At 34.3% G+C, this 24,433-nt stretch overlaps 2 protein-coding genes and 1 long non-coding RNA gene across 5 annotated transcripts in view; 1 reads left to right on the forward strand and 2 right to left on the reverse strand.

The window, feature by feature from the left end:
- Nucleotides 1-8: 8 nt before the first annotated feature.
- LOC120138540 (WAT1-related protein At5g40240-like) lies at nt 9-2,326 on the reverse strand. The gene is made up of 7 exons (XM_039154003.1): nt 1,985-2,326; nt 1,837-1,902; nt 1,618-1,731; nt 1,193-1,430; nt 936-1,094; nt 578-726; nt 9-486 (listed from the first exon to the last, which is right to left on the reverse strand). The coding sequence occupies exons 1-7, from the start codon at nt 2,176-2,178 to the stop codon at nt 348-350; spliced, it is 1,059 nt and encodes a 352-aa protein (XP_039009934.1). The 5' UTR covers nt 2,179-2,326; the 3' UTR covers nt 9-347.
- Nucleotides 2,327-4,970: 2,644 nt separating this feature from the next.
- Nucleotides 4,971-24,433, reverse strand: part of LOC120138536 (potassium transporter 8-like) — a 55,346-nt gene continuing 35,883 nt past the window's right edge. The window contains exons 1-8 of one of the 3 annotated variants that reach the window (XM_039153997.1): nt 14,022-14,294; nt 13,898-13,951; nt 13,311-13,803; nt 13,169-13,222; nt 11,747-12,007; nt 6,825-6,877; nt 6,361-6,739; nt 4,971-6,269 (exon numbers count right to left, since the gene is read on the reverse strand). In XM_039153997.1, coding sequence (XP_039009928.1) covers nt 5,218-6,269; nt 6,361-6,739; nt 6,825-6,877; nt 11,747-12,007; nt 13,169-13,222; nt 13,311-13,803; nt 13,898-13,945 — 2,340 coding nt within the window. In that variant the 5' untranslated portion in view covers nt 13,946-13,951; nt 14,022-14,294 and the 3' untranslated portion in view covers nt 4,971-5,217. The other 2 variants (XM_039153996.1, XM_039153998.1) reach the window with 2 other exon arrangements.
- On the forward strand, nt 14,000-23,847 carry LOC120138541. The gene is made up of 3 exons (XR_005517549.1): nt 14,000-14,084; nt 19,297-19,300; nt 23,835-23,847. It is a non-coding gene; the product is annotated as an uncharacterized LOC120138541 (long non-coding RNA).

A 24,433-nucleotide genomic window follows, 5' to 3' on the forward strand; every position in this document is an offset into this window, starting at 1 on the left:
AGAATATACACAGTAAAGAATTGCATTGCCTTCATATTAGTCGGTACACTGCTTTTATAACAATGGTTTAGCTAATCACTAACCACCTAACAAACTGACTTAGCTAACCAACCTAACAGACTAACCACCTTTACATGCACGTGCTGTATTAACAGCAGTCTAACAAATAGCCATCTAACATTTTCCATTCGTTTTTTTTTTCGTTACCAAACATGTCGGAATTACACCCAATATTATTTTGTTTAAAATGATGATGATCGTTCATCAGCTTAGCAGCTATAAATTTCAATCCAAAAACAAAAACAAATACAGATGATCCATTGATAATTTCATAAACCATTAATGAATCACTGCAACTGTTCTTCTCTGTCTTCCTCTTCCAACAGAGGAACCTTACCACGAGATGAACAAGTACTTCCCTGTTCTTTTGCCTTTCCCCATATTACAGCATAAAATCCGATTGATATGACAGTTGCTCCGATAATACTACAATATGAAGAGTCAATAGTCCTATATATATATTGCTTCTCAACTAATTCTGCTCAAAATTGAGAAGAAAATAAACAGTTTAGGGTACCTTCCAAGATGCAGAGAATCACCAAGGAAAATAGCACTCATAAAAGCAGCAATGGCTATAGACAGTGGACTGAAAATTGCAACGTAGACTGGCCCTTTCAAATGAAGTCCCCATGTGACCGCAAGTGAACTATAAGATTGAAAGACACCCTGCACAATATACAAAACCATAACATCATATACCAGTAAATCACATTAGTCGGATTTGGTGTAAGTAGTCGATACAAATATGTTTCGAATACAAGTTTGTTCGCGATTTTGAAAGTTTATCGTATATTTATCGGGTTTTTCGGTATGTCGGTGCCTAAATATGCATCATGCATAGGTTACAAATTGTAGTTAGTAAAGTAAATTCTTACCGAGTACAGGACTGCAATAACCGCAACACTAGGCCTTAGCCTCCAAGAACTCAACTCAGATTCAGCCATTAAGGAAACTGGTACAGCTACAATCGTCCCACATAAGTTGTAAAAGAAAGCAACAACCAACTCAGCTGGATAAATCTCCATAACTTGGGTCTGGGAAGTTTCCGAAAACCCTAGGTTCAGTTCGGTTAATTTGAAGGTTTTTAACATTGTTGAAGATCCAGGGGTGTCCCTGGATAAGTATGATTTACCTGAACAATGTACCAGATTGAAAACAACATATAGGCAACAAGAAGTAAGATCCCACCAGTGACCCAATTTGGATCTGAGGATTCCAGGGGCCATTGAAGTAAACCGGGAGATGATGATGGAGAGGAAAACACTGTGGGGCCTTTGTAAAGAACAACTAGTAATGCACCCGAAATTGATGCTATGGTCCCCATGATTTTAGCTTGACTGCTGGAGCTTCTCAAGGCTACTGTTTCCAATCTTATTGATTATGGTATCAAATTCAAGGCAGAAACAATCTTGTTAAATATGATGCCCAGTAAACTCAAACTTAAGAACCAAAAACAAAACCAAAATGCATTTGACTATTACCCAAATCGAAGTCAAGCTGAATTCAATAGTATTGATTTTGGTTTTATCGATTTAAGGATTAGAAGAAGGAAGAAACCTGAAAATAACAGCAAGTATGAAAGTAAACGCTGGTGAGAGATTTTGGATTGCAGAAGCAAGAGTTGGGGAGCTATGATTTATACCCTTATAAGCACAAACTTGAGCCGAAAACCTGCCCCCAGAGGGGAATCACAATCTTAGATCTTCAAATATTTCTGGGAAATAATATGTATATATATGAGCACATAAGAAGAGAAAATTGACAGTAAACCAATACCCAATAAGCCCAAGAAGGAAAATTCTAGCGCCGAGGTGGAATTTCAAAGGCGGAAGAACAGCTCTACTGCATTAGAAACAAACAAAATTTCGTTAGTATGGGGTAGATTATATGTGAAAACTGGATGAAAATAAGAAATAAAGATGACCTGGGAAAGAAGAAGAAGGACAAAGGGAGGAGGAGAAGGGCTCCAAGAGCATAAGAGTAAGTGATGAAGATGTAGTGGCTCATCCCCTTTGAAGTTGCTTCTTTGAATAGAATGTTTAACCCTACATTTGCGCATTCTACTCCAGCCATTGCTGTTAATGGCAGAACTTCGTTGTAACAGTACCTTCTGGCCATCCCTGAATCTCCTGTTTTTCACTGTTTTTTGAGAAGAAAAATGGGAAAGATATTTTCTAACTACAATATGCAAAAGGAATCCAGAAGAGAAATTTGTGGCACTGAATTATTGCAGGACCTGAACTCCAACGTCAACTGTTATCTTTTCCCTTTTAATTTTTTTTTTTTTCTTTTGGTCCAATGAAATTGTATTTTTCTGATGATTTTTTTTGGGGTTGAATGTCATTTTTCTCGGCGATGTCAAACTGATGGAGATGGAATAACTTTAGGTTCCTTGTAGTGATTATGGTGCCAATGATTTCCATCCATTTTTTAAAGTTTATATATATATATTTTGTTATAATCTAATTTTGATTTTAATATCTTTTTTTATTTTAAAATTTAATGTAATTAATATTATTAACTGATTATATTATCGTAATTCATAAAGTGATTACAAGATAGTACATGTTTTAAAGGTTTACAAGCATTTACAATGAAAGTTCAAACAATCTTGTAATCTCAGGTACCCGAACCTGAAACCTTTTTATATAGTCTAAGGTGACTACAAAGTATTATTTGTTCAAAATCTTTTTTTAATCATTAACAACGCAAACGTAGTTTTTTGAACCCGAGACTTCTAAAAGAAATAACACTCTTTTTAACTATTGATATCATTTGATGGGTTCAAAATAGTTTTATAATTAAAAATAACTAAAAAGTAAAATTTAAATCCGGAATAAGGTGTTAATAACATTTAATCATCAAAGTAATAAAATTATCAACAAAAATACTTATTTTATATAAGGTAAAGTATGCAAATGGTCCCTCGATTATAGGATGTTCCTTTGTTGACTCCTTTAACTACTAAAAGTTACAAAATTGTCCATTGACTAAAGATACTACTTTGTTGAGTCCGTCCACTATTAAAAGTTATAACGGAGTCACTTGATTATTCATATGTTTTAGTCTCATCCTTTTTATTAAAAAAAATATTGGTCGTCTAAGTAATACGTTAACCTACTGACTGTAATATGATAAAATTTGATCTCAGAATCTCAAACAATTATACAAGTCAAACAATTATGGTACCAGATTTTATTATATCCTACTCATCATGTTAACGTCCAGCTCAAACAACGGTTAATTTTTTTAATGTAAAAGGAAAAGTTTAAAATATATAAATAGTCAGGTGATCATTTTATAACTTTTAATAGTCGATGGACCAAACAAAGTAGCACTCTATAATTGGGTGACCATTTTATAACTTTCAATAGTATGACTCAACAAAGTAGCACTTTATAGTCGGAAAACCATTTGTATACCTTACCTTTTATATATTAATGTAATATATAATTTTTAATTAATTAATACAATTAATTAAATATTCTACATAAAAAATTATTTCAAAATTCAAATATTATGATGTGAATGAGCCAAAAGTTACCAATAAAAATAAGGGTAAATTAAATGCTCAGTACTTCAATTTTTTTTCATTTTTGCACTGAAACTTTATTTTTTCAAAATCGTACATAATGTTTAGTTTAAGTTTCAATTTGGTACCACACTATTAAAAAATTAACAAAATTACTGATGTGATATTTTTAAATTTTTTTAATGATGATGTGACATTACCTTATGGTGACACGTCAACATCACCGTTAAGTTTTTAATGGCGTGATACCAAATAAAACATAAACTAAACGTTAAATATAGTTTTAGAAAAAGATAAAGTTTAGGTATCAAAATAGAACAAAATTAATAGTTTAAATACTAAACATGTAGTTTACCCTAAAAACAATAATATAATTGGTGCATATGTCAGCGACGTGAATGAATTTGACTTGATCATATGCTATCTCCACTATATGCTCATCCATTCATCTTCAACTTGCATAAATTATTGGTACTTAAATGTTATTTTCATGAGATTGCTATATTAAATGATTTACATCCTAAAGATTCTTCTAATAAAGATCAGCATATATTAAGTATATAAATAGAGTTGTAAATTGGTTCAAGATCTATGAGAGATTATATTTTCATAAAACTTCGTTGAAGTTGAGTTAATTATTTATACTTTGAACGTGGTTAAAGATAAAAATGATAATCAAAAGCCATCTATATATTTAGAGACAAACAATTATGATAATGCAGACAATGGATGATGGGTATATATATATATATATATATATATATATATATATATTTTGATTTCGCAATCCTTCTATATTCTATTTTTATGTAATGGATTTTCTCTTATTTGTTCGTTATTTTTTCACGAAATATTTTGTGTGTTTGTTTTTTTATTTCTTCTGATTTAATTTATGTTATTTTTTATTATCTTTCAAAATTAGTAAAATTTTGGCCAAACTTTACTCTCCTTTTCCTATATAAACCACTGTCATGCAATATCCATATACAAACCTAAATTATATACTTTGCACCCTTTGAAAACATATATTCTTCCTTCATGGCCATGAAACTCAAATCAACCCTCCCTTTCGTCCTCATTGTCTTCTTGACCTTCTGGTTACTGGTTTTCACCCTTGAAGCTCGTACTTTACCTCCAAATCATCCACGCCATGTTGTGAAGTCCGGTCGAGGAGGGCAGGGGCATTGGTATATAGTCATCTATGGTGCGCTGAATGTTTAAAGGCAAAGACCTTGAATTTGGAGGCCATTTTTAGTTTTTACTAGGGCCGTATATGTTCATAGAGGAATATATCAAACACATGTGATACACGTGTCGAAATTGAATTCGAAAACCATTATTTTTCATGTTGAAATCAATGCAATGCTGTCTGAATTATGAACTATGATCTCTTGTAATCTGCAATCAAATTACCATCTCTAGAAAGCTATGTTCTATCATATACAACGAGAGCAGAAGAAAGAAAATGATGGAATACAAAGACTGAAGTGTAAATATCAGCACCTGATCTGCAAGGTATCCTCCGTTTTTCCACACGCGTGGCATCAACCATGACGCTTTTGGGCGAAAACGAACAATACCTTGCAAGTCGAGTGCCGATCTCGATAGTACGTAATAAAATTATCTTATACCAGGTAGACCATCCCAACCTCTAGTGTCGATGCATGAGGAATGCTCAAGGCATAAGTTGGTCCTCTAGAGTTTCTTCTTAAGAAATCATATCCCAAATTTATCACAATTTTCTTCATCAAACTTGATCCTTTCTTTGCTCTTACATATGAATGGCCCAGAATGAATGCCATTCCAGCCTCTCTTGCTTCCATCAGTTCCCGCAATTCCTCTTTCGCGTCAATGTCAATCTGCGGACTTTCTGGGACAACGAACCTCACTCTCTTCTTCAACCTTGAAGGGGACTTTGTCATCTTTATCTCTGAAGTGCATACAATTTCAGATGAATCTTCTTCACCATCTTCATGCATTCTTACACCTAAATTCGATGATGATGTCCCGATGACTGTCATTTTTTCGTCATTTTCTGAGTCCATTGTCTGAATACTACATTCTGGTCTCTCTGATCTGATAAATTCAGCAATGCTACAAATAAGATCTTTCTCAAACTCAAGATCATCTTTGTGAATGTCTCGATATCCGTAACGTGTTATACATCGATAGAGCCGGTATTCCTTCGGACCAACTCTTCCTACTAGGAACCTTTCCTCAGGACTCACATGTGGCACTGGAACCGATTTAATGCAAAGAAACACAACAACTTGGTGGAACGCAGGGAGGTTGGTGACAAAGTGAGAAAAAATAGCAGGAATTCCGGAAACAAGCTCGGTGTGTATAAGCCCGATCCCTCGGACCCGAACAATACCAAGAGTCGGACCTAGAGCAAGGAGCCAATTGATAGAGACCTTATTCTGAACATCAAACTCGTATTTCTTGAGTGTGCCATAGTGCCAAACATACATTATGGCTGAAAATATTAATGCAAGTGCAATGGGAACCCGTGCCCCTTCAAGGAACTTGATAAGAGATGCTGAGAAATACAATGCTTCGAAGGAGCCAAAGAAGAATATAAACAATATCGCTAAGAAAACACTTTTATGCCAGCACAAGACAATAACCAGAGACATTAAACATGTTGTAACCAGCATAACCGTAATAACGGCCAAACCTGTTGAATGCAATAAGAAAATGCTGTGAGAACTGATGATAATAATGAGAATGAACTCTCAATAGAAAACAAAATCCATGGAAGATGATACCTGATGCGTTTCCCATCCGTTTTGTGTCTCGAAAACCGACAGTCACTGCCAAGTATAACAGCATTAAAGTCCAGTTGATCTCTGGGATGTAAATCTGGCCATGGATTTTGGATGAAGTGTGAATGATTTTGACCCTTGGGAAACAACCCAAAGCAGAGCATTGTTTGATGATTGAGAATGTTCCAGTAATAATGGCTTGACTTCCCACAACTGCTGCAAATATAGCTATAACCAGAACAGGCCATCTTATTTTCTCTGGTACAGAAACATAGAATCCGATGCGATAGTCAGTTTCGAGAATATGATGCCTCGAAAGATAAGCAGCTTGTCCCATATATGCAAGGATTAGAGATGGATAAACAACGAAGGTGAAAGCAATATGCAGGTAAGTTGCACTAAGTTAGGGAAACAACAACCAAAATCAGCATTTATGAGAGAAAACATGGAAATGTCATATAAGTTACCTTGATAGACAACTGTGAAAAGTGTCCAAGATCAACAAACATAGCTTCAGAGCCTGAAACAATAAGATCAACATTAGAATGTTAGGAAATAAACGAGTAACAAGTAATTTTCCTATAGCCAGATTTGTGAGAATACGAAATAAAAGCGGAAAAATAATACCCGAAAAATTGATAACGGAGTTCAGCCAATTGTGCTTACGTCTCCGGACTGCTGCAGATCTTTTACTAAAGAGAAAAATTACAGGTGTTTACAAAACACACTTGATAGAGAACTGGAAGATTTTGGGATGATTTTGAAGCTAAATGAGCTAGGGTATTTATAGTTGAAACTTAGAGACTAATCTTTGTAAATAGCCTAAAGTTTAATGATTCAATTTTGTAATTAACCCTATTACAAAATAATAATAAAATAAGCAACCCCCCCCAATTCAAGCAGCCGGCTGCTGCTTTGAATTTCAATAATCTCCCAATTGAAGACTGATTTTAATCTGTCTTCACACCTCGATCAATGCAGCAGCTTTTCTAGTCTTGTTACTTTAGCATGCCAACTGAAGTTGAACACAACTTCAGTTTGTCTGTGGTCACCATCTTTGTCAACATGTCTGCCGGATTTTGAGCTCCACTAATCTTTTCAAGTTTCAAAATCCCATCTTCCAGAAGAGACCGGATAAAATGATATCGCAATTGTATGTGCTTCGTCCTGGAATGAAAAGACGGATTCTTCGCTAGATGAATAACACTTTGACTCTCCCAATACAAGACATTGTTTTCTTGTTTCTTGCCTAACTCTTCCAAGAAACTTTGGAGCCAAACCATCTCCTTGCTGGCTTCCGTAACAGCGACATATTCTGCTTCCGTTGTGGAGAGAGCAACTATCTTCTGTAGTTGAGAAACCCAACTCACTGCGGTTCCTCCTAGAGTATAGACATACCCTGTATTGCTCCTTCTGATGTCAACATTTCCGGCTAAGTCAGCATCTACATAGCCTGTCAGTATCGTATCTCCACCTTTGAAACAAAGTGTTTTGTTTGTGGTACCCCGCAGATATCTGAGGATCCATTTGACTGCTTCCCAATGTACCTTGCCCGGATTATTCATGTGCTTGCTAACAGCTCCCACTTCTTGAGCAATATCTGGTCTGGTACAAACCATGACATACATCAGACTTCCAATTGCTGAGGCATACGGCACCTTCACCATGTGTGCACGTTCTTCCTCCGTCTTTGGTGACTGTTCTTTGGAGAGTCTGAAATGAACACCTAAAGGTGTACTTACTGGTTTAGCATCTTGCATTTTGAATCTGGAGAGTACTTTGTTGATGTACTCAGCATGTGATAATATCAAAGTCCCCGACTTTGTGTCTCTCTTGATCCTCATCCCAAGAATCTGCTTTACAGCGCCCAAATCCTTCATAGCAAATTGCTTTGACAATTTTTGCTTCAAGTTTATAATCTCTTGCATGTGTGAGCCTGCAACGAGCATGTCATCAACGTATAACAATAAAATAATGAAGCTATTGTCGAACCTCTTGATGTAGCAACAATGATCTTCTTGGTATCTGGTAAAACCACTGCTACTCATGAAACTATCGAACTTCTTGTACCACTGTCTAGGAGCTTGTTTTAAACCATATAAGCTCTTCTTCAACCTGCATACCAGGTTTTTCTTGCCTACCTCTATGAAGCATTCTAGCTGCCTCATATAGATTTCTTCCTCCAAATCACCATGAAGGAAAGTTGTCTTTACATCTAACTGCTCAAGATGTAAATTCTCTGCAGCTACAATTTTCAATACCAGTCTGATTGTAGATAGCTTCACGACTGGAGAGAAAATTTCATTATAATCAATACATTCTTTTTGTTGAAAACCTTTTACAACCAATCTAGCTTTATAGCGTTTGCTCCCATCGTGCTCTTCTTTGATCCTGTAAATCCACTTGTTATGAAGCGCTTTCTTGCCTGGTGGTAATTCAGCTAATTCCCACGTTTGATTTGACATAAGCAAGTCCATCTCATCTTTCATGGAAGACTCCCACTTGACTGAATCCTCCACTTGCATTGCTTCATCATAGCACTCTGGTTCACCATTGTCAGTCAGCAACAAGTAGTGCAAAGAAGGCGAATAACGCCGGGTTGGTTTAAGGAATATGGAGGAGCGTCTTAGTTCTGGTGTGTCAGGTTCTTCCTCTTGAACTGCTTCAGGACTGATCTGAACATCATTTCCAGAAATCTCCTCGAACTCAGCAAATTCTTTTGTTTCAGCTTCGGTATTACTTGATTCTACGGTTGGCCTGTCTTTGTACATCACATTTTCATTGAAAATGACGTCTCTGCTTCTGATGATCTTTCGATTTTCATAGTCCCAAAACCGGTAACCGAACTCATCACCGCCGTAACCAACAAAGGCACATTTGTTGGACTTAGCATCAAGTTTACTTCTTTCAGCAGAGTCTATGTGTACATAAGAATTACAACCAACACTCTTAAGTGTGAAATGTTTATTTCTTTCTTGCTTCAAACTTCCTCTGGTATTCTGCCATCCAATGGAACTGAGGGCCCACGGTTGATCAGGTAAGCTGCAGTGTTGATAGCTTCAGCCCATAGAAATTTGGGCAATCCGACATGTATCCTCATGCTTCTGGCACGTTCATTCAGAGTTCTGTTCATGCGCTCTGCTACGCCATTCTGCTGCGGTGTCATGGGAACTGTTGTCTCCATCTTGATCCCATTGTTTGCGCAAAAATCTCTGAATCTCCTATTTCTGTACTCTCCTCCATTGTCAGACCTCAACCGCTTGACTTTCATACCAGTCTCATTTTTCACCATGGCCTTCCATTTTCTGAAGGTATCAAAGACTTCTGATTTTTTCTTCAGAAAATAAACCCACACCTTCTTTGTAGAATCATCGATGAATGTGACATAATATAATGAGCCTGCAAGAGATGGAACTGGAGATGGTCCCCATACATCAGTATGAACTAACTCTAACTTTTTAGCCTTGGGTGTCTTACCAATCTTTGCAAAGCTGACTTTCTTTTGTTTGCCAAAGATGTAATCCTCGCATAGTCCGACATCTACATTCTTTAGATCCGGCAGCTTCCCCTTTGACAAAAGTGTCTTCATCCCTTTCTCGCTCATATGGCCAAGCCTTTGGTGCCATAGGTTTGATTTTCCATCAGCATCTGCTACTACAATGATATTCTCTAAATTTGATGTTATATAGAGAGTACCAGTTTTCTTACCACGAGCAATGACGAGTGCTCCTTTGGTAATCTTCCATTCACAGCCTGAAAAGGTTGTGCTAAATCCTTCACCATCAAGCTGTCCTACAGAAATCAAATTTCTTTTGAGGCCAGGAATATGTCTCACTCCTTTCAGCGTCCAGGTGGTTTGGTTTGGCAACTTTAGTCGGATGTCTCCTTTTCCGACGATCTTTAAGGTTTCATCATCAGCTAGATGAACCTTCCCAAAATCACCACTAACATAATTTTTCATGATTTCTCGGCATGGGGTGGAGTGGAAAGATGCCCCTGAAACCAAGATCTATGATTCAATCGGACTGTTGACGCTTAGAATCATGGCATCACCTGTCTCCTCTGTCATGTTTGCAGATTCTTGTGCGCCGGTATTTTTCTTTAGTGCTCGACAGTCTCTTTTAAAGTGACCCTTCTTGCCACAATTATAACAGGTAAAATCTTTATCTCCCGTTCTTGATTTTCCCCTTCTGGATTTCGATCTGCTACGATTTGAATTCTTTTCTGAAGTTCTCCCTCTGGACTCTGTGTGCAAAGCTGAGGAGGTTGATGCTTCACCCGATTCTCTCCGCCGAATTTCTTCGCTTAGTTCCAGATCCCGAACATCGTCGAATTTTAATTTGCTATTTCCCGACGAACTGCTGACTGCTGTAACAGTAGCATTCCAACTATCTGGTAAAGATGATAAGAGAATTAAAGCTCGAACTTCATCATCGAATTCAATTTCCACTGAACTCAACTGGGTTGTGATTGTGTTGAGTTCATTTAGGTGTTGTGCTACCGATGCCCTTTCCGTCATCCGCAAATTGAATAATTGCCTCATCAAATGAACTTTGTTTGAGGTCGATGGCTTCTCATACATACTGGAGAGAGCTGCCATAAGACCCGCCGTGGTCTTTTTCCTTTGCTATGTTGAAAGCAACATTTCGGGACAACGTCAGTCGGATAACTCCGAGGGCTTGTCGGTCGAGAAGAGCTCAGTCTTCATTCTTCATGCCCTCTGGTTGTTTTCCTGAGAGGGGTTGATATAGATTTTTCTGGTACAGAAAATCTTCGATCTGCATCTTCCAGAAGCCAAAGTCCGCACCACCGAACTTTTCAATTTTTACCTTCCCTTCGTCTGCAACCATCGCTCCCACTCGAATCTGACTACTTCGGATCGTTTCTGACAATTTGTGCGAACCACCGTGTCTTATAACACCTTCGTCGACAAATTCGTATCGCCGACAAAATTTTACTATTCACGAAATTCACTATTCACGTGAATAGTAACCTCGCAGAAAAAATTGGCAAAATTCACAACCAAAAGCTCATGATACCAGTTGTTAGGAAATAAACGAGTAACAAGTAATTTCTCTATAGCCAGATTTGTGAGAATACGAAATAAAAGCGGAAAAATAATACCCGAAAAATTGATAACGGAGTTCAGCCAATTGTGCTTATGTCTCCGGACTGCTGCAGATCTTTTACTAAAGAGAAAAATTACAGGTGTTTACAAAACACACTTGATAGAGAACTGGAAGATTTTGGGATGATTTTGAAGCTAAATGAGCTAGGGTATTTATAGTTGAAACAATAAGATCAACATTAGAACCCATGTACGACAACCATGCTCGAAACACATTTGGATATGGGTGTATACTCGTACAATTTTCATACAATTTTGTACCTGTTATACAAAGGAGGATCCCACCAAGCGACATCCAACTACCCTTTCGGGTCTTCTTCAAGAACTTGTACATGTAATAAGGGGAGAGAGCTTTGTAAACATGGGGATTCCAACGGAAAATATTGTAAACCCCAATGGCACTGATGCATAAAAGCCATGTTACCACCACTGGCGCAAATAAGAACCCTACTCGATTCGTCCCATAATGTTGGAGGGCAAATAAAAATATCAGAATGGCACAAGCTGCTGGGACTTCAACATCTGCAGAATCATATAAACTCTGAGGTAACAGAATATTAAAGCACATAAGCAATATTTTGAGTTTGAGCTTTTGAAATTAATTACATTAAACCTGGCATCAACTTGTTAGGTTTTTTTATTAAAATTATGATTCCATGAGAGGAAGCTCAAACAAGTGCATGTCAGCCGTAAAAGAAAATGCTAGCAAACAAAGGATGTAAAGGAGACAGAAGAAAGCCCACTTGTAAAAAAGAATAAGCCAACTTCAAAAAGGAATTAAACATGATAAAGAGGAATAATAATAAGAACAATATGATCCAATCAGAGTAAAAATTTTGGGAAATCAAAGTGTTCATATATCATTCAAAAGTAAGATGATTTGATCACATTTTAAGTGGTGGCAGTCAATCAGAAAATGGTTCTGTCTATCTCAACCGAGTCACTCTTTTGAGGGTCATATTTCATATTCATGACGAGATCTGTACGAGATGAATGTTAAGCATAAATACTTTTTAAAATACTCGGAGCAAATACCGAAATATATTAGAAAGTGCTTCATGCATGATGAATAATCTCTTATGGGGAAATTTCAGTCATGTTTTCAGGTTGACTATTCCTAAAAAGGAAGTCCTGCGTGATAGGGTGATGAATGAAATACATACATACATACATATATATATATTCTAATATGGATATAAAATACGAGTTAGGATTCGAATCGAATTAACTAACCTATGTAGTTTTGTTTACCCCGACTCTTTTTCTTTACCAAACATACCTTTTTCTGGCCTTATAACGACAAATTAACATATGAAAATTGACACTTTTCCATAGTCATTTTTCTGATTTATAAATTTAAAACTTCTTTTCTTAACCACATGTTTCACCTTTACTTCTATTTACAAACAAAAAAGTTAATCAACTTGGCTTTCCACATAATGTATTTAAGCATAATTTAATCAAGTTTGATGGTGAATGGAGTTTTGTTAAGGCAAGGAAGCTTATGAGGGACCCCACTTTAATGCAAGACACTTATCACAATTTTAATAACCCACTTAATCATTCTTGTGTGTGCACATCAAACAAAATATGGATTTGGATGAGCTGCTGGTACGAAATATCGATGTTTCACCGATGCTGCAATCGAAACATGAGAATTAGGCTTCTAATTTAAGGACTTACATCGATGTTGTTCCTTGGACATGGAAAGCTCCAGACCTGAAATTGCTGAAAAAACTGCAGAAACCCAGAAAATTCCCAGTTACTCAAGTATAAACCCAAGGAAAAATGAATGAAAACTCAGATTTTATGTTTGAAAACATACCAGAAATTGCAGGTGTGAGAACCCCATCTCCAATGACCATGCAAGTTCCAATCAAAGCCAATACAAGCAATAGCCTCTGCAATATTTTGTGTTTCTCTAAAGTTGATTTCAAACTTGAACCCAAAAGACTCCTATTATTTGATGCCATCCCATCTTTTTTGTACTCTGATAATTCCTCATCTGCAAGCTGACAATTGGGCAAAGAACTGACCCTTGCATGCCTGCAGAGCAATGAATATAAAGCAAAGGTTCCACCTTCACCATTATCATCTGCTCTAAGCACAATAAATACATATTTCAGTAATGGCATCAATGTCAATGTCCAGAACACAAATGATAAAACCCCAAAAATCTCTTCATTTGTATCAGAGTGATGAATATCCTCAGCGAAAGCACTTTTGTATACATATAAAGGGGAAGTACTCAAATCTCCATAAACAACACCTAAACTCTGATAAGCTAAACTCAACACTGTCTTCCATGATTCCTTCTTCTGCATCAACAACAAAAAATAATCAATTAAGAAAAAGCTGAGATTTTGAAGAGAGTAACAATTCAAAAGAACTAATCATTACCACTTGTCTTACCTTGATTGGACCCTTGGGGGTAACACCTTCACCTTCAAGATCCATCATAAACTGCTATAGAAACAATCAAAACCCATATTTTTCTGAACAAGTAAAGCAAAATTAGAGACTACCGAGTTCTTACAAGTTTAACAAAAACACCTTGATTGGTGTATATAGATCATAAGCAGGTGAAGAAGCAGGCAATGTAGATGAGTCGAGAAATAACATGAAACACCAAAATTATGGAGAGAGATAGGTATTGAAAACAAGGAAACGTGATTGGATTTACAGCTACAAGAATAAAGGAATATGACGGGCTCTAGTTTTATAGACAGAAAACAAAATAAGATGGATAGGGGAAGACAAAGAAATTGTGATTTTTGAAGATTACAAAATTGGGTTGCCTTTTGAAGCTTCCTTGTAGCTGTATTTGAGATTCTAGATTGCCTAGAGTTTGTTAATGCTATAATTTTTTCATCCCCACTTATTTATTTTGGCGAAAAACAAAAGGAAAAGCATCTCAAAGTTTTTTGTTTACTGGGAAAATGAAGTGCCCTCATAACTGGGCAGTGGGCATGCACTAACTGAAATTTGACATCTTTTTGCCCTTTATGAAACCCAACACTGTACACGCACTGAAATATGCTTCGTGAAGATTTTAATATTTTTTATCTGATATATTTGAGTTACTGCTGATTTACACCAAGAAATGGGAACATCAGGTATCTGGGTAGCAGAAAACTATGCAGCATATATTTATCTTTACAATAATAAGATATTTAAAAAGTTTTAAAGTTCTGATTAATTTAACTCAATCCAATCATATAACGTAAGAAATTACATCAATTAGTTCAAAGATTTACACGTTAATGTTTTCCAACTACAAGTCTACAACTTCAATCGTAAAATTTATAAAGTGGAATTATATTCGAAGTTCCATAATAATCTAATGAAAGAAGAAAAAAAAGGAAATATTCCATTAATCAATTTGGTTCAACTCTGGATAACATTGAAGAAATTTGCTTTCACCAACAGAGAACAAAGTTTATGAGCAAAAACAGAACAGAAAAGAAAGTTCATAAATAGTTTGAGATTCAACAGTCCTGACATATAATATATAATTAATTAGTTCCGTCCATTTCGCTTTCTTGCATGAAACATTTTTGATTAGTTTGACAATCATTTTCTTTATGACTTGCGAGGTAAACTTGCTATGCACATTGTAGTAATTGTTCAAGTTTCAGGGATCATGTTTGGTTGAATGAAATCAAATACGAACTATGTCATGTCAATTTAATGGTTCGAATCAGATTAAGTTGGGTCTGGATCGATTAGAGTTCGAGTCATTTTCAAGTTGATTTTAAATCAAATTCAGTTGAGATTTCGAGTCGGGTTAATTTCAAGTCAGATCACTATCAGTTCATGTCAAAATGGTTTGGGTCCAAATTAGGTTAATTCAGGTTAGAATGGACTTCGGGTTGTTCTCATTCAGACAGGGTCACATCATTAACAATTGAAATTCGGGTAGAGTAATATTGATTTTGGGTGAACTTCAAGTCAAATCATTTTCGGGTGAATTATTTTGGGCCTTTCACGAACGTTCAATGGAAATTTGTAATTGTATATGGTTTGAATTAAATTACAAAAAATAGAAATAATTATGAGTCAATTTTGAATAAAAATAAAATTTTAGGGACTAAATTGAACAAACTAAAATTTAAATAAATTAAACAACACACATGGGTCAAATTGAAACAATTGTAAAATGCAAAGTTGAAATTTATATAAAATGGACTAAATTGTATTCATTTACAAAGTTGGTGAACAAAAGTTTATAGAGTTTGGAGATTATGATATAATTTATAAGGCTTAGAATGAAGTTTATGATGTGATTTATAGGGTTGAGTAAATTACAAAAAATAGAAATAATTATGTGTCATTTTTGGATAAAAATATAATTTTAAAAATTGAATTGAACAAACATGAAATTATAAATTAAAATTTAAATAAATTAAACAACACACAAATATCAAATTATAAAATGTAAAGATTAAATTAATATCAAAATGGACTAAATTGCATTCATTTAAAAAGTTGGTGAACAAAAGTTTATGTAGTTCGGAGATTATGATGTAATTTATATGGTTCGAAATAAAGTTTACGATGTGATTTATAGGGTTTAGAGTAAATTACAAAAAATAAAAATAATTACAGGCCAATTTTGAATAAAAATATAGTTTTAAAGACTGAAATTTAACAAACATGAAATTACAAAGTGAAATTAAAATAAAATAAACAACACACATGGATCAAATTGAAATAATTGTAAAATATACGTTGAAATTAATATCAAAATGGACTAAATTGCATTTATTTGAAAATTTGGTAAACAAAAATTTATAGATTATGAATTTATGATATAATTCCTAGGGTTTGAAGTTTATGACGTAATTTATATTGTTTGGAGTAAATTTCAAAAAATATAAATAATTATGAATCAATTTTGAAAAAAAATTTCTTTTTAAGGACTAATAAATACATAATACATGCATTAATAAATAATAAATTATACATAATACATACATGATATATACATATATATACATATATATCATAAATTAATGCATAATATATACATATCATACATAATGATACATACATTAATAAATTATACATACGTACATAGTGCATATCCTACATACATATCATAATTAAATTTATTAATCTAGTGATCATAATTAATAATTTATTTTAAATTATGAATAATTATCTTTTATTAACTTTATCAATCACAAGTTAATAATTTAATACAATTTTTAAATATATTTTTAAATTATTATTTATAGGTATAAAAAGTAAACATATTAATTTAATGATTATAATTAATTATGCACCTTAAATAGTGAAAAATTATATTTATCACACTATAATATAATAAATTCATAATCTCACAACTTCATCAATTGCAACTTACAAGTAAATACCAAGTTGAGTTAATATCATATTAGTTCAATAACAAGCTAGATCATAGGTTGAGTCAATTAAAGGTCATGTTGATAACAAGTTAGGCAATTTCAGTTATTTACTAGGTTAATATCAGATTCGAGTTCATATCATATCAAATGCAGGTCAGGTTCGGTTATCACATTATCAGGTTCAATTCGGATTCAAGTCGTTCTCAGGTTGGCCTCAAATCCAAAATTACCATGTCAAACTCGGGTTCAAGTCAACACCAGTTTTTTACACCCCTAACTCTACAACACTAATAAATACTATTATAAGTCATATAAGTGTTACATCTTGAGAAAATAGTTTGAAATATCCATTCAATATTAATTTTGAAAATTATTTTTATAACCAAAAGTATTCGTTAGAGCCCTAAAAAAATATTAAATAGATAGTTATTAGAAAAAATATATAGTTGAAAAAAAATCAGAAATATTCGGATATATCCAAACCAATGCTAAGGCACTTAAATTCTAGTTAGGTGTTACTCTGATGTTGTGTGACCCGGAGGCGTCCTGAATACTCATGAGAAGTAAACTAACAGGTGTATGTTATTGATATTGTGTGACCCAGATCTCACCTTAAGTACTTGACAACGAGAGCCTTTCTAGATAAAGATTTGATGTTGTATGACCCATGTCTCATCTAGAGTACCTTCAGTAGGCTAGAGGGTGCTAGTCACAAATGTTGTGTGATCTTGCACTACACCATGATGCCTATCTGTGTTTATGTGTGTACCTAAGTGTGACTAAGGAGTATGCCTGTTATTGATTTTGATGCTTGATATCCTTGTTGATTATAATACTTGAGGCTAGGTGAAATTTTGTACTGTAGATGACTATTTTGTTACACTAAGTGCCATGAAATAGCTTACAATTAGTAAAGAAATTACGAGTATAAGACACAAAGTCATTGAATCAGTAGATGATTGATAACACACTTGATTAGGTTATAAATGAATGTTAATAATCACGATATTCATAAAATGAGAATAATATGACTTATGATGCTCTCTAGGCTAGAGGAAATACTTGAGCATTGACGACTAGTGAGGGAAGACTTATATTATGTTCGATGCCTTTATGCTTATATTTGATTTGCATGCTTATGAATCCTTAAATATAGCAGAGTAGATGTATACTCACTAAGCTTGTTAGCTCAACCTTTCAAATGTTTACATCTACATATTACATGTCTCGTGGATTGTGATGAGACAATGGTATCCTCGGATGAGTCTCAACAGAGTACCAGAGTACAGTGATGTCGACTCGACACACATATAGAGGTTTTGGTTGAAATTTGGGTCAAGTTGTGATATTTTAATTATGTAAATATTTATTGAATTTTTAAATAAGGAGCTCCTCTTTACTAAAACACATGATTTTGATATTTGATTTACTATTTTAAAAGGTTTGAGTAAATTGTTTCAAAGGGAAAAAAACGATCAATTACTTCGGTGATTCCGTGTGACACTCGAATCTTTGGGATTAGGGTGTTACATATATAATTATGTCAATTTTGTTAACTATCACATCAACATTTCAGTAAAATGTTAACGACAACTAGCTTGATTGAATATAAATAAATAGTTAGATGGTATGACTGAAAAAATTAAAATATTGATGGTTAAAGTGAATGGAGACAATAATTAAGTGATCATTAATATAATTTACCCAATTTTCTATTTATTGTAATTTAACCCTCAAATGTCGATTTGAGCATATCTGTAAATTGAATACATGCTTAGTTTTATTAAGTTTTAGCTTTTTTGATGTGACAGTTTTAACTTAAATTATGAGTGAGTTGAATTAGGAGTGTTACATTTGATCTTCCGCTTGAACACCTCTAAAGTTTTGAACCTTTATAGTTGAATTAGGAGTTATTAGGAAACCCAAAATAAGCTGATCAAGAAATAATACTTTTATATACGAGCAACGTACAATACATGAGAAGATGACCTCATTATATGTAAGTGTAAGTAGACTGCTTAGAAATGACCATCCAGCTCAGTTGGTAGAGCACAAGGTTCTAAACCTTGAGGTCGTGGGATCAAGTCCCACGGAGGGCATTTCATAATTTGGAGGTCTCCTACAGAAGCTGCTCTCAACCTGGTGTTGGGGGCAGCCTACTATCTTACCTCCCCCTTACCCCATACATATGGGAAAAAGGGACAGCCATTTTGTAAGTAGACTGCTCAGCTAACCACTATACAACAGACTACCCTAACAACCTAACAACCTAACTGCAAGTCTCCAGCTAAGCTCCAACTATCACGTATCTAATATTCCCCCTGTTTCTTCCGTTTTTCGCTTCCTTTATCGACAACAACACTGTCAGCTTTTGGTGAAACATCTGAAAATATGATTTTTTCAAGGGCTTAGTTAGTCCGTCTGCTGTTTGATGCTCAGCAGGTACGTAGTTCACATGCAAACTATTAGCATATACTCGTTCCCTAACAAAGTGGACATTGAGATACACGTGTTCCGTCTTTGCATAATACATCGGATTCGAGCTCATTGCTATTGTACCACTCATAGCCCGTAAATATCTAAAAATACGACTCATAGATGTCACATCAAATGGACCGATGTTTACTATTCACAATTGATTAAAAAATTTGTTTCTTTTAAAACATTCATGTTTTCAACTTTTAAAACTATTTATATCTACTTGAACTTCCGTACCATTTATATATATATATATATATATATAATATATAACGAGTCAAATTAAACAGTTCTAATTTTACTATTACAAATCATTTAGTCATATATGATAAAGAAGACTGATAACATAATTATACATGCCACTACTAGTCAAAAGAAACATCAATGATGTCTTACTGATATTGATATTATGAATGATCTTCACAAAACACTTGAGAGGCTCCTCACAAAACATTATATCTCAATCAGACCTTATGCATGAAAATCATCACACGCTAAGTACAACTTCGTGAGACAATAATACTAAAGGTGAGAATAAATAAAGTATCAAAATATTTAAAATTATTTAAAATAAAACAGACAAAACGTTCAAATCGGATATCTCATGTTGTTTCTTTATCATAAACCTGAAAAGAATCATCTTATGATTTTTACAAAATCATAATAAGTCATATCAGACAGAATAATCTGTCAACATTCCTTTATAGTCAGACACTTTTCAGAATTTTCATATTTCATTTTTATAGCCCAAAGTATATTTAAGAGAATATAAGGTACATGAGTCAGATAAGGGTGTGCAATACATATCTCAGGGCTATCATCAGAATCAGAACAAATAAGCACAAATAGTGCTATCACATCGGAAATCACAATATGCACACAAAGTGCAATCACATCGGAATATATATACTAGTGTACACTCTGGTACACCACAGTATTACGGAATCAGAATATAATCATTCCAGCTCATGGCATACCAATTGTACCTTTGACTCTCAATATAACATACAGTGAGCTTTAGTTCAATTCGTAATCATTTGATAAAAATAATATCATAATCAGAATTATATTTAAATCACATTTGTAAAACATGACATGGGAGTTCATACCCAAAATCATTCATAAAACTTATTAAAATATTACGGATATAATTCCAAAATCAAACATAATTCATAACTTTGAAATAAATAATGTGAGGTTGACTTATCGCAAGTCGTCCTCAATTGAAATAATTAAATAAATAAACTGCACTCATTATTTGCCTCACTACAGAACTGATATACAATAATCCTAGTCACGAGTTTTGCCATTTTCTTTCGGATCATTCGGATCGCTAGGTTTATCGTAGTCTGACAATATCAAATAATAACATAAAATGTTCAAACTACGTATTAGTATCGTACTAACATAATATGATTTTAACATTCAATTCTATAAAATAAAAATCAAGATTAAATCGATATAACACTAAATCACATTTCCATTATAATTTCCAACTTCTCAAAATACTCTTCCAAATCTATGAATATTTATTTTCATCCTTAACCCTTTATCTTTTGCTAATTTACACAAATAAGCCACAAATTGTGAATTCTTTTTTTTTAGAATTCACCTCAGCCTTTCCATTTAATTCATAATGGTCCTTTACCATTATGATCATTGCAAATTAATTAATAAAATTCAAGCACTTTAATAAAATACCCAAATCAATGCTTCAACATTCAAAACATTATAATTTCAACCCAAACTTTCCTAAACTTTCGATTTTCAAATACCTAACTTTATAACTTTGTAATTCAACCCAACTCAATATTTAATTCAAAATTCAGCATACTAATAAATTTTCCAGCATTCAATAATTTACCCCCAAACAACACCTCTACATTTAATAACTTGCAAACAAGTCCCCAAGGTTGAGACATTTCGAATTCCACTTATAATTTTTACCAAATTTGCAATTTGGTTCCAAACAACTTTCAAACTTAATTTCCAGCATTACAAATATCAAAAATCAACATTGAACCCTTCAAATATTACATTCTTACAATAATATCCCACAATTCCAAGAACTTATAAACTAGCTGTTGAAAACATTTTGTGTTTCGATATAACAAATTAAATTTAAATGAATTTTAAGATTTTACAAATGATTTTCTAAGTATATTCGATTTAATTAATTGAATATCAAATTATTACTCCAAGTCTTTTAAGATTAATTTCAAACCTTACTAATTGTGTAAAATTGTGTTTTATACTTGATATATTTTTGAAACAAATTTCCAAAGTATTTTGAACCAAAATCAAGCCTAAAATCAATTTTTCAGAGTGATTCACCGATGCACCAATCCATGCATCGATGCACTATGAATTAAATTGAACATTGAATGCATTTCATGCATCGATGCACATACCATGCACCGATGCACTGAGGATTTTATGAAAACATCGAATGCATTTGATGCATCGATGCACCAACCATGCATCGATGCACTCTGGCTATTTTGAAACATCGAATGCACTTGATGCATCGATGCACTCTTAGTGCACCGATGCACTAAGGGTCCAACGGTCAAAATATTTGAATTTTACACTGATGCACCGATGCACCATGGGTATGCATCGATGCACTGACGCTCCCAACTGTTTTAATTAATTGTTTTCACACTAAAACGACTATATTATCTTCATTAATGATCCCCAATGTTCAGAAGTGATTCAAGGTGTATTTAAGCAAGCATAGAAGCCATTGATCAACAACAAGAAACATCAAGCAACTAGAATCAAGAGAGAATCAAAGAGAAAGCATCAAACCTCAAGTTTGAGCATTTCAAGCCTATTTTTTTCATTCAATATTCATCTTGCTTTCAAGAACACTTATTGTGCTCAATTGTATTCATTTTTTAGTGTTCTTTTCTTTGTTCTAGAATTGTTCAAACAATCTACCTTGTGAGGATTTCCTTGTAAGTTTGCAAATTTGTATTGTTCTCTTTGGGAGAGAGTGTTCTCAAGAATTTAGGGTATAATTCTTGAGGTTTTGTAAGGTTACTCTTTTTCCTCAAAAGAAAGACAAATTAGTGAATTTGTGGAAAATCCTTAGTGTGGATAGCTAAGGTAGTGGACGTAGAATTTGGTTGAGAAAGTCGAACCACTCTAAATCGCTGTGCAATTATTTTCAATTTTCTACAAAAGCTTCCACCAAAATTTTTATTGTCAATTCACCCCCCTCTTGGTTGATTCCATCAATCGATTAACTCAACAATTGGTATCAGAGCCTAACTCATTCATTTGAAGGTTTAATCACCTCTTGAGTCGATTCGGGAAGAGTTATATCGATAATCAAAGTCATCAATGGCCTCCGCTTCAAACTTCGACTCCGATCTCGATTCGATGCCCGTCAACAAGCATCATTTCTTCAATGGGGCTAACTATGCCTATTGGAAGAATAGAATGATGTACTTCATTAAAGCAAGTGACATGGGAGCATGGAATGTCGTAGAAGAAGGATACTTCAAGCCTCTCACTCATCCAAGATTATAGAGTGAAGGAGAGACAAAAATGTTCCAGCTCAACTCCAAAGCCATCCATATCATATTTTGTGCTCTTGGACCAGATGAATACGGAAGAGTTTCATCTTGTACAACCGCCAAAGAAATATGAGATAAACTTCAAGTCACTCATGAAGGTACCGATGAGGTAAAGAAATCTAAAATTAATATTCTAACGCATAGCTATAAAAATTTCAGGATGAAACCAAATGAAGATATCAAAGCTATGACGGATAGATTTTCAACGATTGTCAATGGTCTCAAATCATATGGAGAGATCATTTCAAATGAAAAGCTTGTGAGGAAGTTAGTTTACTCCCTCCTAAAATTGTGGCAATCAAAGAAGACGACAATCATCGAGTCTAAGGATCTAACATCCTTAACTCTTGAAGAGCTAATCGGTTCACTCCTCACTCATGAAATGATGCTTGAAGATGAGGTGGACCTTGATAAGATTGAAGAGACACCAAAGGAGAAGGAGAAGAAGAAAAACATTGGAGTTGCTCTCAAATCCACCAAAAATGAGAGTGCTTTGGATGAAGATGACGATGACGAGGAAATGGAATTGTTTTCCAAACGGTTCAGAAAAATGATGAGACCTTACTGAGGAAGAAAATTCAAACGAAATGAAGGCCTCAAAAATGAACCAAAAGAAAAGGACCCGATCATTTGCTATGAATGCAAAAAGCCAAGGCATGTCAAATATGATTGCCCACAATTAAAGAGGAAGGTTCAATCAAAGAATAAGCACAAGGCTCATGTGGCTACATGGAGCGATGAAGAAGGTTCCGATGAAGAGGAACAAGAAGTAGCAAACTTGTGCTTGATGGCATTCGGGGAAGATTCTAAGGTCAATGAGCCTCATCAATGAGTTAGAGGTTACCTTAGAATCTTCCCCGAATGCCATCAAGCACAAGTTTGCTACTTCTTGTTCTTCTTCATCGGAACCTTCTTCAGAAATATGATGGCATTTGGGAAAAAATTTAGATTTGCAAAATTTACTTTCAAAGGTCAATGATGATCATCAAAAGAAAATTGATGATCTTAAAGCTTCTTTTGATAAAGTTGGAACAAAACGTTTTGAAAGTGGAGAAAATTAAAAATCCAACTTTGTTAGAAAAAGTTTTAAAAACTACAATTATAGAGGTCCCCAAAGAACCTCTAATGAAAAAATCGTTAGAAGTATATGGGTTCCTAAGGAGCTCATTACTACTAAAGATAAGGATATCCTACACAAATGGATACCTAAGGGGACTAGGATTTTGGAAACTAATGAATATGGACCCAAAAGAATTTGGGTACCAAAAATTAGAAATTAATCTATGTTTGTAGGAAAAGGAGCATTACTACAAGGCACGGGAAATAAATTCAAACTCATGATCCTCTTGAGAATCCAACCATTGAAGAAAGGGAAGTATCTTATCCAAGAGAGTACAACTATATCAAGGATGGTGAAATTATAGGTGATCCATCAAAAGGGGTAACAACTCAATCTTCTCTTAGAAATATTTGTAATTATGTTGCATTTATCTCATGCATAGAGCCTAAGAATATTA

The sequence above is a fragment of the Hibiscus syriacus genome, unplaced genomic scaffold, assembly GCF_006381635.1.
Source record: "Hibiscus syriacus cultivar Baekdansim isolate YM2019G1 unplaced genomic scaffold, ASM638163v2 tig00110694_pilon, whole genome shotgun sequence".
In the NCBI taxonomy this organism is placed as follows: domain Eukaryota; kingdom Viridiplantae; phylum Streptophyta; class Magnoliopsida; order Malvales; family Malvaceae; genus Hibiscus; species Hibiscus syriacus.